At 36.2% G+C, this 25517-nt stretch overlaps 1 protein-coding gene across 2 annotated transcripts in view; it reads right to left on the bottom strand.

The window, feature by feature from the left end:
• Window positions 1–25517, bottom strand: part of CNOT2 (CCR4-NOT transcription complex subunit 2) — a 60660-nt gene that overhangs the window by 6993 nt on the left and 28150 nt on the right. For both annotated transcript variants that reach the window (XM_009646266.2, XM_035901688.1), the window contains exons 3-14: window positions 21123–21189; window positions 17669–17816; window positions 16852–17034; window positions 13933–14012; window positions 12682–12807; window positions 10113–10237; window positions 8419–8539; window positions 8151–8307; window positions 4458–4519; window positions 4312–4361; window positions 3387–3487; window positions 2687–2831 (exon numbers count right to left, since the gene is read on the bottom strand). In XM_009646266.2, the coding sequence (XP_009644561.1) occupies window positions 2687–2831; window positions 3387–3487; window positions 4312–4361; window positions 4458–4519; window positions 8151–8307; window positions 8419–8539; window positions 10113–10237; window positions 12682–12807; window positions 13933–14012; window positions 16852–17034; window positions 17669–17816; window positions 21123–21189 (1365 nt within the window). The remainder of the gene's footprint in view (window positions 1–2686; window positions 2832–3386; window positions 3488–4311; window positions 4362–4457; window positions 4520–8150; window positions 8308–8418; window positions 8540–10112; window positions 10238–12681; window positions 12808–13932; window positions 14013–16851; window positions 17035–17668; window positions 17817–21122; window positions 21190–25517) is intronic.

Below are 25517 nucleotides of genomic sequence, written 5' to 3'. Positions count from 1 at the left end.
AGGGAAATCACGTTCCTTGTTATTTTTCAGCTGCAGATGCAAAACTTTACAAAATACTGTCCCTCTCCTTGCTAGCTACCAATTGCTTCTTACTGTTCAGGGAATTGTTTTCATTACACAAAGTAAAGTGAAGAGAATCTGTGTAGATCTTGGGCAAAATCATCCAGAGAACAGTAGTGATTCATCTCTCTCTCTCTCTCTCACACCGCATTATCTCTAGGAATGCCTACCAGATGAAGCCAAGCTCTACTCTTAAAAAGTGGAAGAAAGTAGTGTGCTAATTAACAACTCAAGCACTGGATGCTGAGTTTCAGGATGGCGCTCAAGACTCCAAACAGAGAAAATACTGTCTTCAAAAGTAATGCTTAAGCATCAAGTAGCAGCTTCACACATTTACTACCGGTAGAAAAAGATGAGACGCTTAAAGAGGTTACTAAACCTTATAACAATGGGCACAACTACGTCTTCGTAAAAGAAGTGTTGTGTTTCCACACAGGGTAAAAACTCAATCTGATCCACCAATATATGAACATATATGAGGCTCTTATTAAATCTCTTATTAAATACACTCCATATAAATGGAATACATTCACTTGACTCCAAAGAAATCTATCCTTTCAAAAGGTAATTACTTCCCCTCTGATGATCTTATGTAATAATAAAATAGCTTTAAATAGCATCTTGGGAAACCTAAGAAAGTATACCAAGCAGCAAATAAATAATTCAAATAGAAATTAAAACTTTCTTTTTGTTTGGGGTTTCTTTTGAGGGGAGCGATGCTTTTGCTTAAAAGTTGTGGCATTACCTTGCACATATGAAAAAACATAGAAGTAGGGCTTGCCATTAAAATCTTCAGTTACAAAACCTTGCTTTTCTTTTGGTCACAGGAAAGGCAGCAGAGGCAACAAGTCACGCGTGCAAATGGATTGAAGAGCCTCCCATATCATTTGGGGCAACCAGAATACGAATTTCTGAGGGGAGCTTGCACAGGCTAAGCAAATTTACTGGGGGGAGAGGGGAAGAAAGAAAAAAAGAGCATCATATCTAGTTAATCTTCTAGATGATGGCAAACTTCAATATACTGGCTCGGAAGAAATGTAACGCACTTAGAGGGGAGAATGCTGAACTCTACTTTAAAGCTGATGTTTAAAACCACATAAACAGAGACATAATTATTTAATGCAGTATTTCATAGTCTCCAAGTGTATAGGTGCAACTTGGTCACAGAAAGCCTTTTCAGCAAGCAATTTGTGAGACTCCAGGTGAAAAGATTTCCGATTAAATGAAATACCTAAGCACATAGAACCACAAACCATAGTTCCAACAAGCTGGAATCACATCTGTTGAGTTCAAGGCTTCAAGATGAATCTAGTCTGATCTGTTAAGTGTTTCTTAGAGAAAAGCAACAGTGTGATACTGTATCTACAGAAGGTCTGACATGGAAGTTTTATGTTTGTTCTTTCATGGATGAATCCAACACATCAGTTAAAACTTGAAGGAAAATCATGCCACATCCATAAAATCTCAGATAACCAAACTTAAGAGGGGAATGAGATTCTTGACAAACTATCTAACTCAAACAGACTCTAGATAGGTGTAATGGTTTTATGTATATTGTGAATTTATCTTTTTCTTCAGCTCCAGGTGAAGCTGAATGCATCACCTCGTAGGGCAGGCTATTTTCAAAAGCACTAACTCTTGCCAGTTTAGTGAATGCTAGCACTCCTCGGTTCTCAAACAGGTTTTTGGCACATATCTGCATTAGAAAAATCTTTGCTTTAGTGGAGAAGAGAAATCACAGAAATTGCAATCCAGCAAGGAAAAGTCACTGTACAAGATGGTCTAAAAGCTGGAACTGGAAGTTGGATGGTCTTAGAAGTTGGAAGATACTGAACATTAATTATCTTTGGGGGAAGGTGGAGAAAATGAAGCACAATTTATGAATTTCTTCAGCTAAAAGTAACGGGTGAACATTACTGACAGTATTCATGAACCGAAAGGAACAAACAGATTATCAGAAGTGGGAAGGGACAAGACCGTAGCTTTCAGAGGTTTTTTAATGCCTCTTGGCCTAGAATACAGAAAACAAGCACCATGAAAATATGCCACCAACCTATAAGTAGTGATTTATTTCAACGTACTCTGATGTTCAAACAACAGAGCACTGAAGTCCTGCAATATGCTCAAGGAGAGACAATATCTGGAAAAAAAAAAAACCCAACCCCAAAACAAACCAAAAAAACCCCAAATGAAAACAAAAAAGCCACCCACCCACCCCCAATACCTATTTTTAAATCCAGAGTGAGATGTCGTAGCTACCTATTGGATTTTCTAAAGCAAAACAAAATAATATCGGCAAGCACAATTTCTAAAGTGCCAAATAATGCTTTCTGTTCTAGAATTCTGTACTCGAAAAAAGCTTTTGTTCTAAACAAAACTCCTAAGTTCTACATCCTTGTAGTTCCCAAAGAACACAGCAAATAGAGAGACATCTCCTTCTCCATAAGCCAGCGAGTGTTTTAGGCAATCTCTATTCCCTCACACATCAGAAATTAAGATAATGAACTTAAACAACAGGAGGTTAAAAGGTTTGAGATTTTTGGGGAGGAGGTTGGGTTTTACCTTTGTCCTTTTAAAAATACATGGTTGACAGACTTAAAAAATCTGCACAAGGGAAAAGAGATACCTTAGCTACTTTCCTCCAGTTAAGACAGTCAAAGAAGTAATATGTTCCCCTCTCGTACGTATTGGTTTTCATTGTTGGCTCCATGCCGGGTGCCCTGGTGATCCATACTCGTTCTTCTTTGTGGTATCTCCAATCCCGGTTAAATCTTTCATTTTTAATAGAAAGGAAAAATAATTTTTATTGTTAGTTATCTGAATTTGACTTCATAAAACATAATTTCAAGGGTTTTGATCAAAACTATACAATGCATTCAAAACCAAAACAAAATTTCTAAGACATTGTTACACCTGCGATCTCGTACCTCTTCCATACAAATATTACACCTCAAACAAATCACGCAAAACTAAGAAGTCTGGTAGGTTCAAACAACGAATTATTTTTATGATTATTTACTGGTTTTCATTTTGCTGAAGAAAAGTTAGATGTTTAATGATGAATGGCACTTGTCACTTTTTCACAGTGGTTCGTAATAACGCAAAATTTATGAGACAGACTTTTGATTTCCACTATATGAATGAAAAAAAAACCAAGTATAAAATGGAACCAAGGTTGGAGGAGGTCTTTAAAAAATGGTTTCCAGCTTTAGACTGACTAAGCTTCTGTTTTCAGCATCTGACTTGTTGAGGTTTTTTTTACATCTACTACTTCATTACTGCAATAGATTAAATCATACAAGACTGACAAAATAGTTTGAACGTACAGCTCTACTGCTGCTAATAGCTGTAATACATCTCCTCCATTCATGTAATAGAGATAAAACAGGAGATCTTCTCCATATCGGCCAAGTTTTATTGCAGCCAGCTGCAAAAGATTGAAGAAAATGAGGATGAAAAATCAGAATAGATAAAAGTTTTAAGACATATTATCCCACTTAAATAACACAAGGATACATCCAGAACGTGCTTCCATCCTAAGTGTGTTGCAAATGATACTCTAATATAACAAGAGTAATAATTATTAAAACAATCTTTTTTTTCCACTTTTAGTTAACCTTTCCAACTTAAAAGATACAACAGAAAACAGACAAAAGTAATGAATCATCAAGACAGAATTTTCTCCCTGATCCTATGTGTATCCTCATCTACTTTAAAAAAACCACCATTTACACTTATTTGCTCACTTCACACTCTGTTAAGTAACATTACTACAACTTCTTACAATTTTTCTCTGTGATCCCTCTTATGGAACTACAATAGTTGAAATAAAACACAGCTAAGAAAAAAAATCCCTATTCATGTAGATATGGAAAGCAAGAGATAAATGGGAGAATATCTTGAACCGCAATTCTGAGCTTATCTCAAGAAATATCTCAATATAATATGGCATTTGAATATTACAGTACATGGATTATAACAAAATTCTGCTTTACATGAACAGCATACTCTTAAAAACATAATGTGTTCTTTAGCTAACCATGCCCATTCTCAGTTTTGTCTTCCCTTTCTTTTTCTAAGGTGGAATGGGTGCATGACATGTCCAATTAGCCGGTTAATGCATCACTGTTCCTAAAAAGATTGAGGATATCCATAAAATGCACTGATTTTGAACATTACCTATCTGAAAGAAAATTATAAAAATTACTGGTAATAAATTAACAAGAAATAAGCACACACACACGTACTCACCTTATCCCTAATGTGAATGTTAGTTAAGTATTCAGATGGAACATGGAAGTCTAAAAAAGAATCGGAATTGATGCAACTATTAAGACATGTAAATGAATATAATTTGCAAATATTAATACTGAATTAAATAGTTATTTCTCTCTTACCTATGTCTTGAGGTCGACAAGGTGATGATGCCCAGGGTGATGCAAATTTGGGATAAAGATTTCTGAAGAAAAAAAAAAAAAGCACAAATTTATCAAAATTAGAAACAAACATCAAAACAAACAATCCTCACAACCAAGACACTAAACCTAAAAACCATACCATACAAGCAAAATCACAACCTGGGGTGAGAAGGAAGAAGAAAAGGAAATTTCCAGCCCACTTTGCTAAAATAGTCGCATTTATTCCTTTTTTTTTTAACACATGGAGTAAGATTGTGTTTAAACTGCCATGGGAATCTACTGGGCCATGATTTCCTTTTCAATCTGTCATTCCTTTAACTTAGGTGCCAGGGATCCCAACCCTTCTTAGGGACCCAATTTTATGCAGGGTTTCAATTTGCGTAGGAACAGCTGCGATAAGCCTTGTGGATTGCAATTTATTAGCCTATGATTTAAAAGGAGAGGAAAAGCTTATACTGACAGATTTATTTTTTTTTAAACTAGCCAGGTAGAGATTTTACTCTTCTAAATTTCTGTGACAACAAATAAATTGAATCCCAGCACAACATGAACATCAGTTTATTATGATTTGGTATTTTTCTTTTATACAGATTTTGCTAACATATATTTTAAAAAATGGAGCCATTAGTTTAATAAAGAGAAAATTATGAACCTTCCAACTGTACTATAATGACTGATATACTGAGGAATGACTTTTCTAATTTACAGTTAAAGTAGTGAAAAAAAAGACTGAGCAAAACGTACTTTTGGCAGAAAGCTACAGCCTGCTTTTAATTATCCACGATAGCATGCTATTATGGAAAGTTTTGTAAATGAAACTTGGGTATGGTACACTCTATCAAATCCTCGCTTCCTTCTTGTCAAGGGCCTAATAATTACTATAAAAATAAAATAAAATAATCGGAAACCTACCAAATTACCTGAACATAACCAACTGCCAGCTGAGCTACATGGACCAAAACCTACGCTGATCAAGTGGTGTCAGTCTTACTTTAGGCCAAGTCAATCTTATTGTTAGCAAAAACTTAAGCTTTGGGACCTGAAGGAGGATTTCAGTGGCAAAATGTGCAGATGTTGACAATAACTAAACCATTCCTTCTACTCATAGCATGTATAGGCATGGCCCCAAGAGGAGCATCCTGCAACTCCGTCACCTCATCCATGCCCTAGGGGTTTGGTTTCCTGGGCAAGGAATCCAGAATTTTACAGACTCAGGACTGCACCTCTGTATACAATAAAAACTGAAGTGTTTGTGCACAGTGTTCCCTTGATGATAGAAATAAAACTCTACTAATGTAACATTTTTCATGGAGGTATTGGACAGCCTACAGTCTATTTGACGATATTTCAGAAAGCTTCAGGCCATGAAGAAACAGCTACATAATCTCTAAAGAATTAAATGCAGTAATACCATATTTTAAAATTTTTGTTTATGTAGTATTTTAAGTTATCCTAAGGAATTAGAAGCATATTTCTTAACAAAGAAATAGCGGACTGTACAGGCAATACATGATCATTCTTTCAACAACCAAAATAAGTCTTAACCTACCTGCACAGAAAGTCTATATAAAACTAGAAGTTAGAAGGGTTAATTCAAACTGTTAGAGATATATACAGAATTCTAAAATTTTGTTTCTAATAGCACTTTCATTGTGCTGAGTGGTTAAGGCATACAGCTATCTTTACTGTCAGAAGTGCCTCACAAGGCACAAAATCTCAGCTTTTCACATGTGAAATGCCTTTAGTTTTTCAAATGACAATTCATACAGGAAGCAAAGGGTGTTCAACATAAGGCAAGACAGCAGGCCAGACACTGAGGACTGTGCAGGCTGTCTGCAAATCTTTTCTGTAGTATAAAAGAAAACCAGCTTTCTGATACAGAACTGCCTGGGTAAAATATTAACCCTATCCCCTCCAAGACCCTTAATACCCTAATACACAGGAATTAAATGTTAAAAGCTTTTAAAAAACCAGCTGTTTACAGCATACCTGCTAAGGAAAAGCAGCAGCATGCCAGGTATACATACTGCTTATGTACAAAGACACACAAATTATTTGGATGCTGTATTCAGGAGCTGCATAACACAGCTACAAGTCATCACATCATCAAAGCATGTTTAGTATTCCTCTGCAATGAGGTATTAGTTTTATGTAGACTTTCCAAGAGGTATGTTAAGATGAAGCATGTTAGTCATTAAAACTAATGAGTAACATTGAATAAAATATCAAATAGTATCACCAAAAGTAGTGTCACTACTACTATTCTGCATGTCAACATCTAGAGAAAGTCGCTATATAACCAAACGATATAGCAAGATTCCACCTGTGTCTAGGAACAGCTCAAGAATTCAAATACTGATGTACTTTGAAACTGTTCTGTGTGCATTCTCTTTATGTTGCAGGAGAAGGGGATGGGCGTGGGAAACTACTGGATTCAACAGAGGAGTGACCTGTGGGACTAACACTATGAGTGAAGAAGACACTACATTAACGTAACACATTCTGCAAATAACTACAGACAACTGTATCAGAAGGCTGACTTTGGATGATCGCTTTGAAATATTTTAGAAGTGCCAATGGTAAAACAATTTTACTAAGTTTTGATGCAAGCTCTACAGAAAGAATTTCCAGAAGTGGTAATTCCTAAGAAGTTACATCTCTAGAAAAAAATATGTAAATTCATGCCAATTATTTCAAGACAGAAAAAAATCAGGAGCTGTTTTTCTTATGCTTTCCCTTGCACCTTGATATCCACATTCATCAGTCTTCCCTGAAGTGGTGTATTCAGAGTATAGCTACGTATAAATTTGTGAAACACTGGAACTGCGCACGTGTGTATGCTGTTTAGTCTTTGTTTTGTCAATGTATTATGTGCAAACCTTAAAATGAACCTACAGCTCTGTCAGTAAGGCTAACACTATGTAAATCTCTGCGGAAACCAAGTGATGGGAGATTCTCAGATGAAAGTCAGAGAGTACCAGAAACTACATTGCTCTCACAATTGCAGTCACCTAGAAGATAAGCGTTTTTGTCCAAACTGATCTAGGTTCCTTCTACAACAAGTGGAGAAAGAGAGGCATGCTGGCCTGGTGATTCATCTCATCTGTCTTCAGCACTTACCTTACCATTAGTTCAGTTGCTAACTGCTTTTCTCCCCACTGCCTCTACAGGAAGCCTAGATGACTAAACTCAGATGAACTGAATGACCAGAAGTTAACTATAAAACTACATTTTCATTTAAATTAATCTTTGGTGCAGGGTAACACTGCACATGCTCTGTTCATTATTACACTAATATAAATTGAATTTACCCCCAAGTTGCTGACAGTTAAGTGTAGATGTCCTCAAGAAATATTATTATTTGAAAAATAATGTATACATGAAATTTATTAACAATATACTGTCAATTCCTTGAAGAAAGTCCTAAAGAAGTTAGGAGAATAAGCAAAGCCACTAGGTTTATTGAAAGCTTGCATAACAAGATCTCGGTATGCCTTGAAGCATAATTCTCTTGTTTATGAAAATTTTATTTTACTGTCATTACACTTTCAAATTTTATTTGGCAAAATATCTTGTGGGTTTGATAGTCGTGTGAGCTAAGCGAGCCTATTATTATGAATGACAGCATAATAAAACCAAAACTGAAGATAGTACTAAAAACCAGAAACTTACTCAGGAGAGTTGAGATTGAGACCTAGTGTTGTTAAATCACTTCCTAATGCAAGATGTACCATTCCTGGATCTGTCTCTGCTGCCCTGATGAATGTTAACAAGCCAATCATTCCAAACTGGTCCGTCACCATCCCTTGAGGAATGTTGGTAACCCGACCTGGGCAAGAAGAACAAATTAATTTTCTCCTTTCAAGAAGTGGATGAATCAACAAGGTGATCTAAATGACTGTCAAAACTTTTAAAGAAAAAAAAGTGGAATGACACATACCATCAGGTAACACCTGGATCCCTTTTTTCTGCTGGTTGTTGTTTTGCGTAGTTGAACTTTTATCTCCAGGAAACTTGGGCCCATCTGTGCTGGATGATGTTTTGCCTGATGTACTCAAATTCTATTAAAAATAATTTACAGAGTTGGTATGATAGAAACAAGTCAAAACAGAAAAACTTGCTGACAGTGTCTTTCAGTCAAGTGCTCTAAACCGGTATGTCAAGTCACTCTAATAAATTAGGCATTAAAATGGAACGAAGCTGAAGCTGTTGAGTTCTGCTGACAAACTTTATGTAATATTTACCACTTCCTAAAGTATACCTGTCATACAATAAAAGATATTAATGAGCCTACAGCTTGCAGTCTAAAAGGATAAGAAAATATTTTACACCTGAGTTTGAATACGCAATGGATATCCCAAGTGCCTGTGACTAGAGGATATTTAGGACTCATCACATCATATATTTTTCCCATACAGTCTTGCTCCTGCATAACACTCCATGATGTAGCAACAGATAATAACTCAAACCAATTTCAGGTGCAAGCAACATACAGCTGGCACATTCGCAACTATCAGGAAAGAGATGTAAACACGATGTCTGGCAAGAAAACTGTGATTGCACTCCAGGAGCCCATATCCTGACAAAAAGGTATCTTCTGTAACTATTATTTTTATTGTTCTTTAAAACACATCTGCAGTAACACAATGCAATTGCATTTACTCCCTCCTTCCTTACTGTATTCAGCGCTAGCTGTATGAGAACATTTTCCACACAGTAAACCTGACCATGACATTTGGGAGCTAGGCTTCCCCTGTCCCTTTTTTGAACAGTTGCATTTTTCAGTTTTCACATGAGTGTGTTTGTAGGCACAGCTACTACCTACTCATCAATATTTATGCCACCCTGATTAACATTTTTTTTGCAATTATAAGTAATTAAACAATGTGAAACTAGAACATTTTGTCAAATACTGTAGGAAAGTGTTCTCTGCCACCCAAATTTTACTCAACATTGCATTTGTAATAAAAAAGAATTTTTTATTACAAATCTTTCAGAGTAAACAATGAAAAAAACCCTGTCATCTTATGTTCTAAGCTATATATTCAATGCATGATAATTACAATACTTAAAATACAGTGCATCCCACTAGTCTATAACATACCCAGAAATGCAACGGTCTCTATTAAAAGAGATTCTCTGTGATTTCATTTTCCCATGAAGAATTCTACCTTGAAGTGATATTGTACCACCTAACTTTTAAAGGATTTGACAGCTTTGAAGAAAGATGTTATAAAGTGTAAATTACTACTACTGATGGGAGGCACCCACAGCAAAAAACCAAGCTGGAATTGGTAGAAAAATAAATTATAAATTGCAAAACTTGAAAAATATATATCAATTCTCAAAAATAAATTTTAAGGTGTTCTTGCAAGTTCCTCCCTGGCTGCTCCCCAAAATACAAAAGGATAAACAGAAGTCATATGGAATTAATGAAGCAAGGTCGCAGTGACTGTTGGGACCAAAAAAACTTCCTGAGAAATTCCATTTACATAGTTATATATGAAATGCTGCTTATGCTAAATTTCTCGTTAATTTAGAGGGGCAAATTTGAAAATCTTGCATTACAAATAAAGTCACCGGCCATTTCATGTAGGAACACACAAAATAAAAGAGAATTTAAGGTTTACTTACAGATTTATTGTCATCATTACTCGATGTTGGGTCTTTGTAGCTGGAGCCTGGTAATGCTGGAAAATCTTCATTGTGTATTGAAAAGTCCTGGGACTGCTCACTTGCTGGTTTTGTTACCATTCCAACTATGATCAAAATGAGAGCAGAAATAACATTAAGCTACTGCTAAGTAAAGAATTTTCTGCTGTTGATCTTGCTTACTGTCCATTTCCATTATGTGCAAGCGGTACAGCAGAAGTGACTTTCAAAAAACCAGATAAACCAAAACAAAGCATATTCATATAAAACATCCACACATATTAGACTAAAGCCTCTTATTTAAGTGTGAGCTGAGAAACACTCTGGGTTAAATTCATAGACACATCCACTGCTTTAAGAATGAAGCCCAGTACTTTTACCAGGAACAGCACCTCTTTTGCACATCTAAATAATCAAATAATCTTTACAGGCATTATTAAAGCGGTATTTAAGGAAATCCACTGATGAAGGAAGGATGTACTGCTTTTAAGATTATAATACATTTTTCCTCCATCCCCTAATTGCATGAAGAATTTCTTAGCATAATCTCTTTAGAAGCACGTATTCTTAAAGGATGCCCAGCTAACTCGCAGCAGAACATATCACCAATGAAATACTTGCCTGTGACATAAGAACGACTCCTACTTTCAGTATGAAAACTGAAAGCATTTAGCCTGCAACTCTCAGTGCTCTGACCCTAATTTAAAAAAAGTAGGCCAGTCACATTGGAACATAGATTCCAACTACTGAAAAGCAACATTTTTTTTTTTTTTAATGCCAGTTAAAAAAAACCAAAACACAAAACAAAACAAAACCAAAACAACCAAAGCAAAGCCCTCACACAAAGATTCTTAATAGACATATAGGATCTAAAATAAGTTCAGTAGCTGACTCTATATGACTTTCTCTAGTATTCTGAAGTTGAGAGATCAAAGTTCCTTTATTTTAAGAAAAAAACCACTGAGTTAATCTTGTTTCTGCTGTTCACCCTTTTCATCCAGAGTTACTATGATTTCTTCCACTGGATGAATAAAACTGATAATGAATTAACTGTGTATTGCATAGTCTCGTTCTATCTAAAAAGTTGTTTGAAGTCTAATTTTCCTAAATAAGCTAAGCATGAAGAAAGTATGTCTCTGCACAGTTTCAAACTTTTTTTTCTTGATCACAACCAGAAGTGCTCTGTTTTTTGTTGCTGGAGACAGTGTCCAGTGCATCTCATATCCCTACTTCTTGATTGTTTCTACCACCATACCCATCCCCTGCATTACGCAGATGATCAAGATAACTCTTCAGACACAGAAATTTCTTTCCTGGTAGATCACACAGTTGTGCAAACAGCTATGCTAGCAACAAAACAGGGAAATGGTGTAAGCATGAGAGCAATTACAGATTTTTTTTTTTTTTTTTATGCGGCAGTGCTGCTGAATGTTGAACTCATTTCCATGCTGGAAATACATCTGTGTGGATCTCCTTCCTACCTTTTATCAATTTTCCATGTAATGGCTTCTTTCAGAGACAGACAAAATTTCATGTAAACCACAAGCTGTATTAGCTCCCCACTCTCAGTGTGACTTTTCAGCGTCTTCATTTGCGGAATTGAGTTTTCCCTCTGTTTAGGAGCACTTCAGTTGAACTCGTTTAGCTCTTTCTCACAGCTATCTTAAGCAGAGGGCCCTGGTTACACCCAATCCATGAGGCTACTTTCTCCTGATAACACAGTATCTATTATTTCTCTCCAATTAAAGTTGGAGATATCTCTGAAAAACACTAGCTTTTTATAGTTAAATAACACTGGGTTATTTTTGGTTGGAAATTTGACAAGTGTCACAAAAATAACTTTAGGGTACAAAAGCAACTTTTCAGAGTACCTGATGCAACATGGGTGACAAAAATCTACTAAAGCAGTAACAAAAAAAGTATTGTGCCTCGTGCTAAGCTTACCTGATTTTTTTCCAGACCCAAATAATATTTGTATCCACCTTAAAGTTTGTCTTTTTATTATTTTTTTTAGCTGTTCAGCAAGAATTATATAAGACGCAGACTTGGATTCTGACTGATAACAGTTGATGCTTACAGGTTATTTTTTGAAATCTGATGTTCATCGTAAGAGTGACAGTGAACAGTACTACAGCAAGCACTACCAATAAACAGAAAATATACAGTATGTTTTCAGCTGCTGACTTTTTACACAGTAACACCTCTAGTAATCAAGTATTATTTCTAAAATTTACTACTCAGATCTCAACAGTTCTTGTATACATGCAATTAGAAAACAACCTATTGCCTAAGAAGTGTCTATAGTGAGCAGCTTCAGAGTAATTGTACTATACAGACTGAAAACCCCAACAACCTCTACTGACGGTGAAACTAAAGCCTGAGGGGAATCTCCAATCACAGAGATATTGATTATTTATTTTAAAAAATGAGACTTAAGAGCTCAAGTGTCTGGTATTTTTTAAAAGACTACCTATGGTCTTATGAACACAGCAAAAGAGCAATCAGGCAAATATCGATTTCATTCAAAGAGCTTTCAAAAGTAGAGTCTTACCATAGGGTGCCCTTCCAGCTAAAGGGTTTATTAATGGAGTTGGATTGCCACTTCCTTCCCTTCTGTTTCTGTCTGCTAGTGCTGGAAAATCTGAGAGGTCCAGTCCTGTCACATTTTCACTTCCATCTACAATAAAAACAAGCATTTTAAGTTCCCTTATGTTTTCTATTCAAAGACTTCATTATGTGCAAGATAAATATATTTTCTTTCTTCAAGTTATCTTTTCACTCTTACTATAATTACTACAAATAACTACAGCCTCTGTGTTACGAGACTAGCCTAAAGAGTATCAAGATGTTTGGGCTTTGTTTTTAAACAACAGCTAGTCAACAGTATTTAGTAACAAGGTCTACTCAATTTAAAGACTGCGCACATAAAATACAGGCAGACTATCAAAATTACAGTACTAGGATAAGTAGCCTGTTTAAATTGAAGGAGCTACCGAGAAATTTGAGAGAAAATAATAACCCATATTAGCAGCAGCACCAAGGAGCTCTTCTGCCCTTAGATATGGTAAGATAAAGCTGAAGCAGCTATAGAGCCAATGCAGTGCAAGTTACATGGCAATATTTTTCAATTTGCAGCAGAAACTACTACATAGGCATGGTCAGAGCTGTGGCTCTAAAAGATGTCACAAGGTCCTACAGGATGCCCTTCCACTCTGTGATGTCATCAGCACCTCAACTTGCCTCATACACACAGCCACCTACAGAAATGTCAGCATGGACAAACCTAAGGCATTTATGCCCGACGGTATTTTTCCTTCTCTAGTTCTTTAAATTCAGGTGAAGAAGTAATTCCCAGAGAAAAATCATAACTGAAACACCCGAATGAAAGGATCACATTATAAACCAGATGTTCAAAAGGCATTTGAGATCTCAAAAAATGCTTTCCCACTGTTTTTACCCTATATAATGTTTTCATAGAAAAAGGATGAATCTTTTCTTCTCTGATCCCCTCTTCAATTCCATGAGCTATTTTCCAGTTCTATCCAACTAGGTATAATCTATAGTCATGTGATGTACAGTATTCTATGGAATGCTTTCACTTTGTCTTCAAAAATATTAAAATCCACTGCTACAAAGTAGTAACAGTTTCACAGTACCACTCCTGGAGCAGCATTTCTATGGAACAACTGAAAATTTTAACAAAGCTGCACCCCCACAGAACAAAGTATTGTCAATTAGACTTATTTAGTTAAAAAATCTCTCTGCTGTATTTTAAGATCAACATTAGTCAGAGTAAACTCACCTGTTCCATTAAAAATGTTACTTGATAAGGAGTTATTCATTCCAAATGCCTGATTTCTGTTCATCCCAAATCCAGACATACTGTGAAAAAAATCCAGGAAGTCAGAAAAAATGGTATACATACTTTGTAATTGCCAGTGGAAGGCATTAAGGAGAAAAAAACCCCTACAACACTTAAATTATTTCAAGCTTAAGCAACCCATATCAGCCTAAACTCAGTTTTTAATTATTTTCCTTTATACTTCTGAAAACCTTGAGCAGCAGCAGCAGGCACTGGCTCGATCAAGACGACTGGAATGACTTCAAAACAACTTAGTTTTTTAATAGCCACCGTGCCTTAAGATATCTGTCAACCAAAAAGTTACAACAAATATTATGGTAACTCAGTAATTTCTTAAAGAAAAATGAAGCAGCAGTAAATGCAGTAGTGAAAAGTCAGGCCGCAATCCACTCATTTGCTGGATCATGGAAGTGATCAAGTTTGTCATGATTCAGTTATAAGCTGAACAGTTATGGTGTGCAATCATCACCATGTACATACGGCACTATTACAAGCATAGGGATGGTCTCTGCCACACAAGGACACCAGCTAAATTAAAGTCTCATAGAGTCAGAAGAAATGTTTGAAGACATCTAAATATCATATAGGACTACTGTGGTCAGAAAGACACACTCAACAAATGATCTGCTGCATTCTTTGAGAGCTGGAGATGTTGAGAAGCTCAAAGGTAGGCCCAGACTGAGCAAAATTCTGAATTTCTGCCCTGTGGGAAATCACAACATTCATTTTTTCCTGTAAAAGGATGCAAGTTGATGTTTCAGAAGTTTCTGTAAATAAAAATGTCAAATGTTTTCCTAGCAGCAATTTTACCTACATGGTCTTTTTCCACTGTTACAAATCTGAAGCATTTCATTCCGATCTGAAATAGCCCTAAATACTTCATTTTGGATTGAGACATCAAGATAGGGAACAGTTAGCCAAGACCGGTCCTGTCCGGCTTTGCCGCCCCGGGGTGGTGAATTTGAAAAACATCCAGACCTTTTGACACCTCATGCATCTGAAGAAATACATCCCTGGTATCATCTGTGAATTCTAGGTCTGGTAAGAGCACCAACAGGAAACTCGAGCACCAGCTCCTTGATCTGGAGGACATAATCTAGCCTGATGACAGACAGTATTTCTCATGTAAGGGTTTTTCTTCTTTGCTTTTAAAGTCATTAGAAATAACCATGTTAAGAATTTCAGGGATAAGAAAGGGATTAGGCCACAAAATGCATACTTCTCTACAATTATTTGTAACCTGTTTTACCAATGTAACTAAGGAAATGGAAGTGAAGTATTTTTTATGTTCAAAAACCTAAAAAATTGCTCCAACTAAGGCAACCATTCAGAAAACATTTCTTGGAAGTCACGTAATTCATACACCTGGCAAGGAAACACCATCATTTTTTTTCCAAGTATAATTTCAAAATTTTGTTAAGTATATCAATTGACAATTGGATATGCATTACCAGTATACTTCTGTAGGTTAATAAACTGTGGAATAAGAACTTGTCATTGTTCCAGTGATACTTCCTTATCAAATTGAAAAAATTGTAGCTTCTTGAAATTGAGATATACCATGCAAACGGTGAAAGATGAGGATTTTAATTCAAATGCTCCTACAGACAGGGATTTCATTACCTACTCTACAGCTGAGTGCTATTTAAACAAGTACCTTCTACACATATATCAATCTCCATAATCATTGTCCTCTGCATGTAGAGTTTGTAAGTATATTACTGTTTCAACCTTTTGTGATGCTCATTTCAAAAATACTTTAAAATATAATATTATCTTTTAAAATCATCCTTTCCTTTACTTGCTGCTACACATCACAGGAAAGAAAAGGCAAATTCTATGTAATCAGAGGCAAGATACAAAGTCTTCTCACACACTCCAAGAACATAAACCGCTACTACCAAATCTCTATTGCTGTGATTGAGAAAAATATTTTTAGGCCTATATCAGTGTGAAACTACAGAACTAAATAGCCTGACCAAGTTTCAGATAATCATGACATTAGTTTTCACCTTACTTTACCCATTTTGTAAAATACTAGATAGGGTTACAGGTGGCACCTGACTGCCATGAGCTTGTTGTGTGCTCCGTGTAAGAGTCAGTCCCCTAAGGAAGGGCCCGAAGGGAGAAAAAGGATGAAACTGGAAGCACAGAAGTTGTGAGGTTGTGGAATGAAGCCTGGAGAGCAGTCAGCTGTGCGAAGCTGTGACCACACACATTAAATCATTAGAATCAACACACTTTTTACTGCAAGTTTATCAGTATGAACTAAGCATAAACATAGCACCAAAACACAGTTAAAGCCTAATGATTTATGATGTTACAATCTTGCCCAGTCAGAAAAACAGCTGAAGCGACTGAGCTTTTGCCATCCAAATAAGCATCACATCCTTAAATGAATGGTAAACCACCGTTCTCCGTAGTATTCCAGAATTTAAAAACGTAAACCACTAGGTCCCTACTGCATCTGAATCAGTTAACTATTCTTCCAGAATAACTATTATGTTTTTAAATCTTGCCTTACTTCTTCCCAAACGCACAGATCAATAGGCTTAAATGGAAGCATATACCCCAAAATCAATGTATGTTTCAAAATGAAAGTCAGGAAGCACAGGAGAAACATCACATATCTTAAAGAAGCAGCAGCAGAAATTCAAGTAGTCAGAAACAGAATTTAGCTTAAAGGCCTCAAAAGCTTATGTGATTATTAAAAGCAGCTTCAAAGTTTATTGCCAGGAGACGAGAACACGTGAAGCAGCACTTTTGAGCTTTATTCCAATGGATAAAAATTAGATTTCCAGAGCAGCAATTTAAGCATGTCCACGGCTGTACAGGGATGGTCTGACTAAGCAGCCTTACCTGTTCACAGTAAAAGGTTGTCGAGAGGGTTGCTGCTTTGGCATACATATTATGCTTGGAGAGCTTCTGTTGGGGCTGCCTAACCCTGAACTGCTCATGCTGTTTGTCCTGCTGGGAATTCCAATGCCCTGACCAACCTGGGAGTGGTTCATCATATTCCTAGGATTCATAGGCAATATCCCCCTGAAAGAGAAAAACCATCCACAGAGATGAAATCTGTACAATAGCATTTGGTTACTCATTTAGATTACTAATGTAGGATGGACTCTGAGCTGTTGCAGCTTAATTTGTGCTTAGCGTCAACACAGCATGTTTGGTTTACTCTCTATAATTAATGCAGGTTTGGATTTCTTCAGAAATACCAGATGACCCATTACATACTGATCAAGTCCCTGGTCAGGTTTAGATAAATGCTTAAATATTATGCATTTGAAAAGGTGTTACAGCTCTTTTTTAAATGAGCTCTTCAGACGTACTACCTTAATATTCTTATACAGTGTATGACATCCATATAAAAATTTTAACTGTACATTTACCAGAACACCCAAAAACCAGTCTCTTACATTCTGAAGCAGAATTTGCCAGCAATTTGTCCTTTACATACTAAAATCAAATACTGTCTTACAGTAAGTCCAATCTTACTGTTTTACAGTATTATTTCCCTAATGTAGGCAGTGGTCAATAGAAACTACTTTTCTTCTTTTTTTTTTTTTTTAATTAATCAGACTGTAAAGTAGTTGAGGCAAAATATGCAGAACATTTAACAAGAGCTCTGCCGAAAGACACAATCGCAGAAACATCGTCTATCAATAAATACCTGCTCGGAGATGGAGGCGTGTGAAGTGACATTGTTGGTACCCCTGTTGTTGGCGTTACGTGGCTCGGTAACTGAGTGCCTTGTGATAAGCTGCGATTTAACTGAGGGGTATTGTTGCTCATTCCCCTCATTGGAAGGCCTAGTGCACCTATTGAAAAAAAATTCAGAGGGGTGGAGATATAGAGCAATCAGGAACAGAGTCTTCTCCATCAGGTGTAGATGGAAACAATTTATGCTGACAACCTACAAAAAAGTGTAAAGACTGAAGGAAAGTGCAGTGTAAAAACTAAGTCCTTGTTTGCATAGTAGAATCTAATTCTCTCAAATTTAGCCCCATTTCTGTTAAACTTTAGAAAGGCTCTTTAAGGAATGTTTGTATTTGCGTCACTAACAAAATTTTATTTCCTTTGAGATGCATACTGTAGAGAAAGGTTTTAGCTTTGAGTTTTTGATGAGGGCGTGGACATCTACAAAGTATCTCAAAAAAGGCAGCATTTTGAGAAAATTAATAACTGCACTCAAGAAACACGTTAATTACTTTTGAATAAACCGGTATATATTTGGCCAGTACGTAGAACACTGATCTGTCTTGTTAAAAATTAAGCATATCTTTAATAAAAAAAAAGAAAATGATTAATACTTAGTTAAATGCAACATTGCTTTTAGGACAACAGCAGCAACTTTTTAGGCCAGTTCTCTGTAAAGTTGAAGTTGCTTCTTCTTGATTACAGAACTTCAGTGTCCATGATCAAGTCAAGTTCAATCTTTTGAGAAAAGAAAGCAAGCAGAATTTTAACTGCCTTCTATTAGAATTTAAAAAAAACCCAGAAGATTTTTAACATTGCGATCAAAAGTATTTTCTACACAAATAATTAATTGGGTGTGACAGACTGAAGTAAGCACTTCAGTGAGGTAAAAAAAGAAATCACTTTAACTCAGAGCAGCAACAGATAACCAGCTGCTACCCATCCCAAAATGTCCAAAAGCTTTATGAAGTTTCTCATCATTCTCACACTGCTTTTCTATGTTTATGAAGTTTTGGAATGATGTTCTAAGACAAGAAAAAGTAATTTAGTGCAACATATCAGTAGAAACAAACTTAGCATATGAAATGTGACAGCTATAAGTAACGGTCCCTATTGCTTTGGCATACGGCTGCTGAGGTAGACTCACAGAACTCAAAACCTTATCTTGCAGACAAAACAAAAGAAAAAATGATGATGAATCAGCACTCTCCCATGGTAGATCACCCCTGCAGAAGAGCTGGATATGCCAGTGTATAATGTGATTAAATGCAAAGAACGGACATAGCATATGCTCAGGTCATTATCATGGACAAGGTCTGAAGAAACCTCCCAGTTGTTTAGCTCTCACACTCTAAGAACTACTGTCTGTCTGTGTCCTACCCTACAATTTGCAACCCAAGAACTTTGCAATAACACTTGAAGTTTTGACAACACTCCAATTTATCTCTATACATTCAGATTAAGAGGTAGGGTGACTTGCTATAACAACCCTCCTAAGACTTCATTAAATGCTGATTATATGAAGGTGTTCACTGTAAATATTTTGGCAATTTGCTGCATCAGAATAATATCAATGAGCATAAATATACATTATAAATAATACTGCACACTGATTAACAATTAGGTGGAATTTTAAAAACGGTAAAGAAAAAATACATACACTTCCAAACTAGATACAGTACACTGGAAACTTGATTACAACATTCAGGTTATTTTTATGCAAGCATTTGTTTCAGCAAAGCCAGTTTTACACTGATGGTTATTTCTTGTTGTTGGCTTTCTTTAAACTAGAATTTTTAATGAGTAGGGCTGTAACAGTGAAGTAGAACTATATTCCTGTGGCTGGCAAGTATGGGCAGTTGAAATATGCACGGTAAGGAAAAGGAAAAAAAAAGAAATCTTTTTTCTTATGCTACCTTTTTCCACATTTTTAACTGAGACAAGAGATCTGCATGGGCTATATTGGAGGCTGACCAATGAAGTGGCCAATTTCCTACCTAATAGCGCAAGTTCATTAACTCTGTCACATGATGTCTTCTAAATGACTGACAGTTACCAGTCTCAAAGTATCAGCTTTGTTTTTCCCAGAAGTATTTTAATGATAAGCATTGACTTCAACGCAGAAGTTTCTTGCCCTTTTTTCTTAATATTTGGCAGAAACTGAACCCCAATATTTACTTTCTAGTTTCTAACCATGTGTGTCTCCATGTTAGAGAGAGTACGTCCTAGACACCACAACCAACTGAACAACAAAGTTGATGAAAAAAAGTTAACCTTAAAAATAAACAACAAATAACTGTGATAAACAGAATGCATTAACTACTTCAGTATCTTTATACCGTTAAGTCTGAAAGGTTCAGTAGTGCCGAATTCAGGATCCAAAAACCCAAGAGCCAAACATGACTCTCAGGCTGACCAGAAACTGCTCATACAAACCTCAGTAGCGTAATCAAATGCCAGTTTATATTACATGGTCACTCATCAACAGCCACCGAGACAGTAAAAAAATTACTATATTTTTTAAACTATTTGAAGAAAGCCGAAAGAAGTTATGAAGGCCATGCATCTAGCAGACAAAGCTTTTAATTAGGCCAGATAAAAAAATTCCAGACTCTCTAAAATACTCTGAATAGTTTTTCTTAGAATCAGAGTCAGATGCACTAGGCCAGAAAGTTGCAAACATGCAAAAGCATACAGTGATAAAAGAGAGATGTTCATAAACCTATTTTACTTGTGTAACTGTATCTAACTCAGATATTCTGAGTCACTTTCTGGATGCACTTCTCAGCTACAGGGATGTTCCGTTCTCAACGCTGGCCCTTAAGTTAGGTGGCTAGCGTTACACACTGTGACTGCTGCTCTACAGCTCTTCGACTGCAACAGTACACACAAGACTGGCAATACAGAAAAATCTTCAAGGTATGGGAAAGAAACAAACAGTGGTGCAGAAGCCAATAACCTTACTGGCGTAGTTCTTTGCCAAATGTGAGCTGCCAAGCATATACACAAGATCTAATTTGCTCCTATAGAGCATGAAATATCAGTTATAATTTAAGGTATAATGTCCTTCTATTCCTTACATATTTTTCTGAACTAGGCTCATTTTGGCCCAGCTCACTTTCCTTAGTTTTTCCTTCAGAGAGTCAGTTAAATCACAGACTCTTTATAGGATGATTATATTTGGATATTTAACAGCTATACAGTGTCAATATATGACACTTTGCATATTAAACACTGCAAAAATGCATACTAAGGAAAGCAAAAATGTATCTTGAAAAAAAAATAAAAATCACACAAATAAGTAGACATACTGTCTTTTTTACAATCACCAGAAAACAAAGCCATATGCATGTTCTCTACCCAAAGAGCATGAAACTAGAACATATTTAGTGTAAAATAAATATATTATCAATAAAAAGAATTCTTACTTTGTTGCCCGTATAAACTTGCCCCAAACTGAGACAGCTGACCTGATGTTGATGGTGATGCCAGCATCTAAAATGTAAAAAGAATAAAAGGTTAAAGACACGGTTTACAGCAGTATATTATTTTGCCAAGAAAGCCAAAACAGCAACTGAAAACTCCCTTTAAGTCACCAGAAGTTTTAGAAACTCCCCAAAATATCTGCAGAGTAACAACTGTAACAGTATGTTACATGTCACTAAAAATTTATGACTTTACATGTATAAACCCAGACTTTCTTTTATTTGTGACAAATAGGATAGAGAAAGAAGATCTAAAAGCTTTCAGTTTTTCTACCCTTGTAGCTGAGACCCATCTTTACAGAGTAAAGAATACTCAGTGATTTAAATCAGATACAGGGTTTTTTTTCCCCCCTGCAAAACACGCCTCATACAAGCAGATCAATCCTGTTCAATGTAATAACAGCAAGTGCAAAAGTTTTATATTATCAGTTATATTAGCAAAAGGCGGGAAGTAAGTGGCTAGGTAGGATCAGGTACATAGAAACAGATATGAACTTCAGGTAAGATTCCAATGTTAAAATTGGAAATGTATACAAGCTAGCTTCGTGCTTGTATACACCATATAAATAGGTAAGATGTACAAACGTCAGAAGTCATCTTTCTTGCTCTATTACTTTCCATCTTAGAGACATCCCACATTACCAAGTATTTCCATTAAAACCTGCTTTGTCAACTTTCAGACATCACACAAGCAGTGTGACAAACTAAAGAGAAACTCTCCAGAAGAATAAGATCTAAAAAAAAAAAAATAAAAATAATTATTATCTATGAAGAAAGACTGAGATCTGGGTTTGCATACTCCAAAAAGAAGGCAACTAAGGTAGGGACATGACAGCAGACTTCTAGTCATTGCTGTAAGAGGAGAAGAATAAACTACTCTCCATGCTGCTGCAGAAATGGAAAGTATTAATAGAGTTGAGAAACAGGAGATTTAGGCTAAGTATTTGGTAAAAAAAAAAGCCCTTTACAATCTTAAGGACAGTTAAGCACTGGAACATCCATCCCTGGATGATTTTAAAGAACAGGTTAGATGTTCATCAATATATCAGGTATAGCTGATTGCCCCTTGGAGCAAGAAGATTAGCTGACCTAATCCATCCAGCTCACAACAGAACATGCTACATGTACTGACTAACCCATGTGCAAATGCCTGCTTGTTTAGTGCAGTAGTCTGGACTTGGATTGAATTTTAGGGTGCTTTCAAGGAAAGGAATGTCTGGATTCTTAAACATAAGGGGATTCCAAGCCTTTCAACTTAAGAGTAAAGAATTCAAATCACAATAACTTTCACTGTGATAAATGGAAAATTGCTTTGTTGACTTAATCTAGACAGATGTAAAACTCAAACCTTATAAACTGAATCTGCTAGTTGTCTATACTGAGGCCAAATCTAGATGGTAGAAATGAGAAAAAAGACACGCAGGGTAGACACTAAATATCAAAAGAAGCATTCACGTTTGTAAATCACAAAGTATTTACCATATTTTGAATACACACAGCAGGCAATTACTGTAGACCATCAGAAAATGTATCAGAAATATCACCCTAAAATACTATATACTCACACATATTTTTGAACTAAGTGCATGTATTTGATAGTAAGAAACTACAGCAATAAACATCCACACTTGCATACACAGGAGGTTTGACATACTAAGATACGAAACTTCCTGAAGAAAAATATAGCTAAAATATATGCCAAACTGGACCAAAGTTCTCCTTTCTTAGTGAAGAATTGTCTGTGAATAAAAGATCATTTTAAGTAACTACCAGTGGCTTCAGCTCAGCGCTCAGACAGCAAAGTTCACCGGGCACATCTGCATAAGCAAGAAATGCCACCAGAGAAAAGTGCATTTGTAAAACTAAAATGTTGGTCCTGAGGGCTTAACACACACACTGTATTGCATTTCTAAGAAGAGTTGGCTGTGACTAAAACACCTGATGCCATGGACTGGTTGCCCATTAGTGAGTGGAACATGTTTGGTGCATTCCTGGAGCACCTCCTCCAGCCTGTTTTGATCCAGAAGGAATCAAATTCACTCACAGCAAGACTGCTCTGCGACATGAACCAAAGCACGCAGGAGCGGGGACACTTGGGAGACAGACTTGAAAAGCACACTCCCCACCCAAACTAACAAACTGATGGTTGTTAAACATTGATAAAACAAGCTGATACAGTAGTTTGTCGAAAGGAAAGTAAAATGTTGAGGTAAGAAAAAACAAACATTCGAGTTTGACAAGTTGGAAAATCCTAGAACATGTTGCAAGGTGTGGCAAATTGTAATTCCATGGAAAAAAAATGAGATAAAAAGTTATGAGACACTTTCAGAGACAACAACAAAGGCACAGAAGCACAAAAAAAAAACCCCAACAAAACCAAACACCAAAATCAAACCAACCACACATTGAGGTAGAACCAGCAGTCAAAAAGTACTACCAGCTTTGGGACAGGTAAGCGAAACAGTCAAGCTAAAAAGAAGATCCCGTAAGAAGAGCTGCTCGGGGCATTAAAAAATTACTGTGATGCCATGTGATATAATAAGCAGATAATGGTACAAATCTCAGCACAAAAATGTTTTATTTATAATTTTAACTTGGATTAAAAAAAGAAAGACGACAAATCACAGACCTAAGATGTACTATATTACTTGAAGGAAGAAAAAGAATCTCACCTCTTCTACACCGAGTACTACTTGACTTTTCAAATTCAGTTAAAAGAAAAGGAATGCCAAATAATATTTAATGAAGGCTGCTTATTAGAAATTGGATTTTTCTTTTGAAACATTGCAAAGTAGGTCACGTGTATTGTGCCATTTGCTTTTACATGAAAAGTTAATTGCAAAATTACTTGTAGAGAAACCTTTATAGAAAACCATAATAAAGGCCAAGTATTAAATTCAGTAAGTCTTAACGACTAGTCTTAAAGTCATAACATACTTAGAAGATCAAAGATAACACGCCTGAAGAAGAAATAAATAAAAATTTCTGTGGATCTGTTCCAGGCTGATGAAACGCAGTGTTTCTCAAATCTCATGGAGAACGAATACGCTGTGTGGGTATCTCACTTAATTCTCTCTCTAGTTCATTTTGTAATATGTCAAAAAACCCTCCCCGGTATTAAACAAATTTTTTCTGTCATAGGTAAGTAAGATATTGAAGTTTAAAATTTTGTCTGTTATTTCCATATAATTTAGGTCAACAACAAAACAACTGAATTAGCCAAAACCTTAACCTATGCTACCAGGAGACCTTTATTTTCATTCACCACCTCTGAATCACTACTGTTGTCTACTCAAACTTGGTCTACCAAAAAGACAACCATAATTCAAGATTAATCTGGACTATTGGCTACACAACACACAAAATATAACGACTCTTGAAGAGCGTACTTGCAATAGTGGCTGGAAGTCACACGAATTTCTTTTAGTCTACAGCATCCAAAGGTCTTAATAAAAACCAAAGCAGTCTAATTAATGCTTAAGGTCACTAAAGCCTCTTCCAGTTGGTGAGATCTTTTAAGCTTTACCCAATTATATCAATATTTTAGGGAAAAATTCCACAGAACTGTACCTGTAACAACCTTTGAAAAACAAAACTTACCAAATTACTGAGGTCACATCAATCAATAGCATATTCTAGCAGTATATATATACACACAATACCAACTTTTTAAAACAAGTGACTAATAATCTTCGATCAAGTCAAGGAAGTTGTTACACAAGCTTTTGACTCCTATAGCTTTTGCTGCACACGTACAAAAACCCCTCCACTCTTCAAACTTTGGCGTTTAGGTTTAAATCAATTTGCCAGTGGTTAACAGCTACATAACCCAGTTGTGAAACAGCATGGGATTTCTGCTCCTGTTCCAACCTTGCATGACTGAACTAGACAGATTGTTTCAACCAGCCTTCCCTGTATGTGTTTGGAGACAAAGGGGGCCTACGACTTACATCTCCCAGAGGGCAAGGAGACAACTGAGCAAACAAGACCTTGTGTAACGTGAAGGATGCACTTTATTCTGCTAGTGTATGGAAGGACCGACACTCAGTACTGGCAGGCAGGACTTAGCTGATGACAGTCGACTAAGATGTGAGTAAAATGATGTTCACAAGTCTCAAATAGTCACAGTGCAGTTCTGATCATGGAAGATTCTCCTTCTAAACTCAAACCAACTGATGATCCAAGCAGATGTCCCAATTTTTCTGGACTGGTCCACACCAAAGATCAGTAAGCTGTAACGTGCTACCAGGCAATTTCCTACAACTAGGGATGAATGAGATTTTAGCGTAACTGCTTTTGGTAAGTCTTGATGGTTTTACTGCAGTAAGCTCATTTAAG

Source organism: Egretta garzetta, unplaced genomic scaffold, assembly GCF_000687185.1.
Source record: "Egretta garzetta isolate BGI_Z169 unplaced genomic scaffold, ASM68718v1 scaffold68, whole genome shotgun sequence".
Classification (NCBI taxonomy): domain Eukaryota; kingdom Metazoa; phylum Chordata; class Aves; order Pelecaniformes; family Ardeidae; genus Egretta; species Egretta garzetta.
The sequence above is the reverse complement of the archived record's forward strand: the minus strand, read 5'-3'. Positions and strand labels throughout refer to the sequence as shown.